Raw genomic sequence first — 4994 nt, forward strand, 5'->3', positions numbered from 1 at the left:
TTTATGATTATTATTATTATTATTATTATTATACAAGGTTTACAGGTGAGACCTTGTTATTACAATGTACATTGTTTCAAGTATTATTCAGAGTTTTAAATATGCAAATGAAGAATTTAAAATACTACAAATAGGTTTTAATTCAATGAATGCGTGTGCTGCTTGTATGGCATATTAATGGTTCAAAAATTGATTTATAATTTGATATTAGGTCATAGATGTTTCTGAAAATTCATTTCGCAATAAATATAAATCATATCATTCAAACATTCTTTATGTCTGTAAATCACAGTGTTATTTTCAGGAGTATCTTATTATTAGGTTAGGTGATTATATTGTCTCTCTTACATGTACATATATATTTCTTAATTAAAGTGCAGTATCACCTGAGCATGTGACCAAAACATCAGTAAGAAGAAGAGTTATGGACCCCCGGTATAGTGGTCAGGACATTCTAAGGTGTGACCTTTGCGCGACACATGTGGTACAAAGTCATTGTGAGCTTTGTCAGATTAACGTGTGTAAGTCCTGTGTAGGAGAACATCTTTCGGATTCAACTAAAACACATAGAGTCGTACCATATGCAGAAAGATTTTTAACTCAAAAAAGTCCAAAATGTTCAAATCATTCCAAGAACTGTGAACTTTACTGTGAGCCATGTGAAATTCCAGTCTGTTCTAAGTGCATCTCCTCAGGAAATCATAAAGGACATCATTTATCAGATGTTTTACAAAACATCAGTTCCAAAACAAAAGACATCGAAAAAGAATTGAAAGAACTAGAGACTAAAATTTATCCAAAATATGAAGAAATTGCATCTAGCCTAAAAATCAAGAAAGACGATTTAGAAATTCACTACAGGAAATTGACAACAGCTGTCACCAAACAAGGAGAAGACTGGCACAGAGAAATTGACATCATTGTCAACAAACAGAAATCTGAAATTGATGAGATGAAAACTAAACACCTGGCTGCTCTAAATAAACAGAAAGAGAAGGTCACAGAAATTACTGCAGAAATGAAACAGAGCATTATTGATCTGAAGAATATTCTAGACTCGAATAACATTTCCTTGGTCTCTGCATACAAATCCAGAAATGCAGAGTTCAGACGTTTACCTCCAGACCTCAAGGTTTTATTACCAAGTTTCTCTCCTCATCAGATCAACACAGAACATATCCATCAAATGTTTGGGTCTTTGTCAGCATTATCCATTACAACAGAAGTACATCGCTACACAATGGAAACACCAGAATCTGCATCCTGTCCTCCAGTCAAACCATTACTTGATGAACCAAGGCTCATAATCACCATAGACACCGGATATAAAAATCTATGCAGTGTTACCTGTCTCACTGATGAAGAAATCTGGACATGTGGAGATGACAAAATCATGAAACTCATTAACCTCCGGGGAAAACTAACAAAGTCTATCAGAACCAAATCAGGGAACAGGCCACAGGACATAGCTGTGACAAGGAATGGATATCTAGTTTATACTGACCATGAAAAGAGAACTGTCAATATGATGAAGAATAAACAGATACAAGAAATGATCAAACTACAGGGATGGAGATCTTGTAACGTCTGTAGTACATCCTCTGGTGACCTGTTGGTTACCATGATCCATGAAGATAATAAACAATCAAAGGTTGTCCGCTTCTCTGGCTCCAAAGAAAAACAAACCATTCAGTTTGATAGTGAAGGCAAACCTCTGTATTCATCTGGTGGCCTTAAATACATCAGTGAGAACAAGAACCTGGACATCTGTGTGGCTGACAATGAAGGTCATGCAGTGGTCGTGGTAAATCATGCAGGGAAGCTCAGATTTAGGTACACCGGACGCTTCTCTACTTCCGAGGAATCATTTGATCCAGTCGGCATCACAACAGACAGCCAGAGTCAGATCCTGACAGCAGACTGTGTCAGCCACTGCATCCACATCATAAAGCAGGACGGACAGTTCCTCCATTACATATATAACTGCCACCTTCGTTATCCATATGGTTTATACGTAGACACCAGTGACAACCTTTTTGTTGCTGAATGGAGCAGTGGTAAAGTGAAGAAAATCAAATACATGTAAAAATGTTAACATTCCATTGGTCAAGATATGATTGTGATTCAAGATACATGTATCTATATATGTACGCGCACGTACGCGCCATATCCAAAACAAAAGACATCGAAAAAGAATTAAAAGAACTGGAGACTAAAATTTATCCAAAATATGAAGAAATTGCCTCTAGCTTAAAAACCAAAAATGACGATTTAGAAATTCACTACAATAAATTGACAACAGCTGTCACCAAACAAGGAGAAGACTGGCACAGAGAAATTAACATCATTGTCAACAAACGAAAGTCTGAAATTGGTGAGATGAAAGCTAAACATATGGATGCTCTAAATAAACAGGAAGAGAAGGTCACAAAAATTACTGCAGGAATAAAACAGAGCATTATTGATCTGAAGAATATTCTAGACTCGAATAACATTTCGTTAGCCTCTGTCTACAAATCTAGAAATGAAGAGTTCAGATATTTACCCCCTGACCATAACGTGTCATTACCAAGTTTCTTTTCTCATCAGATTAACACAGAACAACTCCATCAAATGTTTGGGTTTCTGTCCGCATTATCCATTACAACAGAGGAACGGAGCTACAGAATGGAAACACCAGAATCTGTATCCTGTCCTCCAGTCAAACCATTACTTGATGAACCAAGGCTCATAATCACCATAGACACTGGATATAAAAATCTATGCAGTGTTACCTGTCTCACTGATGAAGAAATCTGGACATGTGGAGATGACAAAATCATGAAACTCATTAACCTCCGGGGAAAACTAACAAAGTCTATCAGAACCAAATCAGGGAACAGGCCACAGGACATAGCAGTGACAAGGAATGGATATCTAGTTTATACTGACCATGAAAAGAGAACTGTCAATATGATGAAGAATAAACAGATACAAGAAATGATCAAACTACAGGGGTGGAGATCTTGTAATGTCTGTAGTACCTCCTCTGGTGACCTGTTGGTTACCATGATCCATGAAGATAATAAACAATCAAAGGTTGTCCGCTTCTCTGGCTCCAAAGAAAAGCAAACCATTCAGTTTGATAGTGAAGACAAACCTCTGTATTCATCTGGCGGCCTTAAATACATTAGTGAGAACAGAAACCTGGATATCTGTGTGGCTGACGATGAAAGTCATGCAGTGGTCGTGGTAAATCAGGCAGGGAAGCTCAGATTTAGGTACACCGGACGCTTCTCTACTTCCAAGGATTCATTTGATCCAGTCGGCATCACAACAGACAGCCAGAGTCAGATCCTGACAGCAGACTGTGTCAACCACTGCATCCACATCATGAATCAGGACGGACAGTTCCTGCATTACATATATAACTGCCATCTTCGTTATCCATATGGTTTATGTGTAGACGCAAGTGAAAACCTCTATGTAGCTGAATGGAACAGTGGTAAAGTGAAGAAAATCAAATACATGTAAAAATGTACACATTCCAATTTATCAAGAAAGGATTGTGATTAAGATACATGTAATATCTATGTAAAGTTAACGCCTCTCAAGTATACCTAACTAAAGTTCAATTTCATACGATTAGTCTTAAATCTTTGACAACACGCACACCATGCGGTCTGGTTTTATTTTGCTATAGGGAAATCGAATTCTGTTGTCTCCGAATGAATGGTACCACATTCATGAATGACGTTGAATTATTTCATTCCATTACAAAATACCCGTCAGACTTCCATTTATTATTTGTAAATAGGTCCTATCGCGTCTTCAAAACCACCCCACACAATTCCGCTGCAAATTCCAAATTGTCGACGCAGCACTATATACAAGCGTCGAAATAACATTCCCCATCCATATCCCGGTGATAAACTTTCGGCACCGCCACTGCTGTCCAAATAATATCTTGATTCATTTGAGAACAAACATTGGCCCAGTCTTGAAATTGATACCTCAGATATCTCCGACCCCAAGCTTATCGTCCACTTTGATGGCGTCGGAACAGTACTGGACATGCATATTGCAGGACTTAAAAGCCTGTTTTTATGCTCAAACAGCGATTACGTACAATTGGGGACCTCCTGAACGTGCATGGTCGATCAAGAGTGTTGACAATTGAATAAAAAAAAAAATGTCTACATAATGAGCGGCTGGACTTTCTTTGAACATCAAATCGTCGAGCACAATACAACGTTCTGGTTCATCGCAGCTTGCAACATTCCTACAGCACCAATATTTTCATTTAGCCTTGGCCTAGCACAGATACCAAAGACTAATGATTTTTTTTTATACAAAATAAGACTTGAAAATCTCTCCCAATCTGTGATTGAAAATTATTCCCATACAAATAAGAAAAGAGAATCTGTGATCCCGCTTAAGGAAAAAAGAAGAGTATGTGTGGATCTAAAGGGGGGGGGGGATCGAAGGGAGCACTTTAAGAAGGGCAGGCGGGGCCATGGGGAATAACAGAATAAATTCATTGCTGAAACTTAAAAGCTTCTTGAAATGAAACTTTCGCAGAGACCCACAGAATATATAAATTAACGATCTTTACCTAGCTCTTCAAAAATTGGGGTTTCTCATAGCATATTCATGTATAGGAAGTTATGGTATGGATTTAAACCGTGAATGCTCTCAAAAGCATCTCGAAATATCGCACGGAAACGAAAGTGTTAAAACATACAGAATTTATTTTAGGACCTCAAAATCGATCTATATATAGACGTTTCCCTACGCGATAAGGAGTTGCTGTGTAAAATTTCATATAAAAAAACGAGAGTGTCACGAACAGACAGATATACATCTTGGCGGACAGATGAACAAAGGGACGGTCGGACCGCTATTATGGAATATCCCCTACTTTGTGAATTCGGGGGGGGGGGGGGGCACGACAGAAAGACAATGATATAGGAAGTAAGCTAGGATTGAGAATTTTGAAATATTTCCTACATTGC

General features: G+C 38.0%; 1 protein-coding gene across 1 annotated transcript; it reads left to right on the plus strand.

Moving 5' to 3' along the window:
* Positions 1 to 375: 375 nt before the first annotated feature.
* On the plus strand, positions 376 to 3513 carry LOC134277628 (uncharacterized). Its single transcript, XM_062759960.1, has 3 exons — positions 376 to 724; positions 1163 to 2082; positions 2250 to 3513. Exons 1-3 carry the CDS (start codon positions 425 to 427, stop codon positions 3511 to 3513), a joined length of 2484 nt encoding a protein of 827 aa, XP_062615944.1. The 5' UTR covers positions 376 to 424.
* Positions 3514 to 4994: the final 1481 nt, after the last annotated feature.

The sequence above is a fragment of the Saccostrea cucullata genome, unplaced genomic scaffold (assembly GCF_032062105.1).
Source record: "Saccostrea cucullata isolate Sc308-1 unplaced genomic scaffold, CSIRO_AGI_Scuc_v1 ctg6598, whole genome shotgun sequence".
NCBI classification, from domain to species: domain Eukaryota; kingdom Metazoa; phylum Mollusca; class Bivalvia; order Ostreida; family Ostreidae; genus Saccostrea; species Saccostrea cuccullata.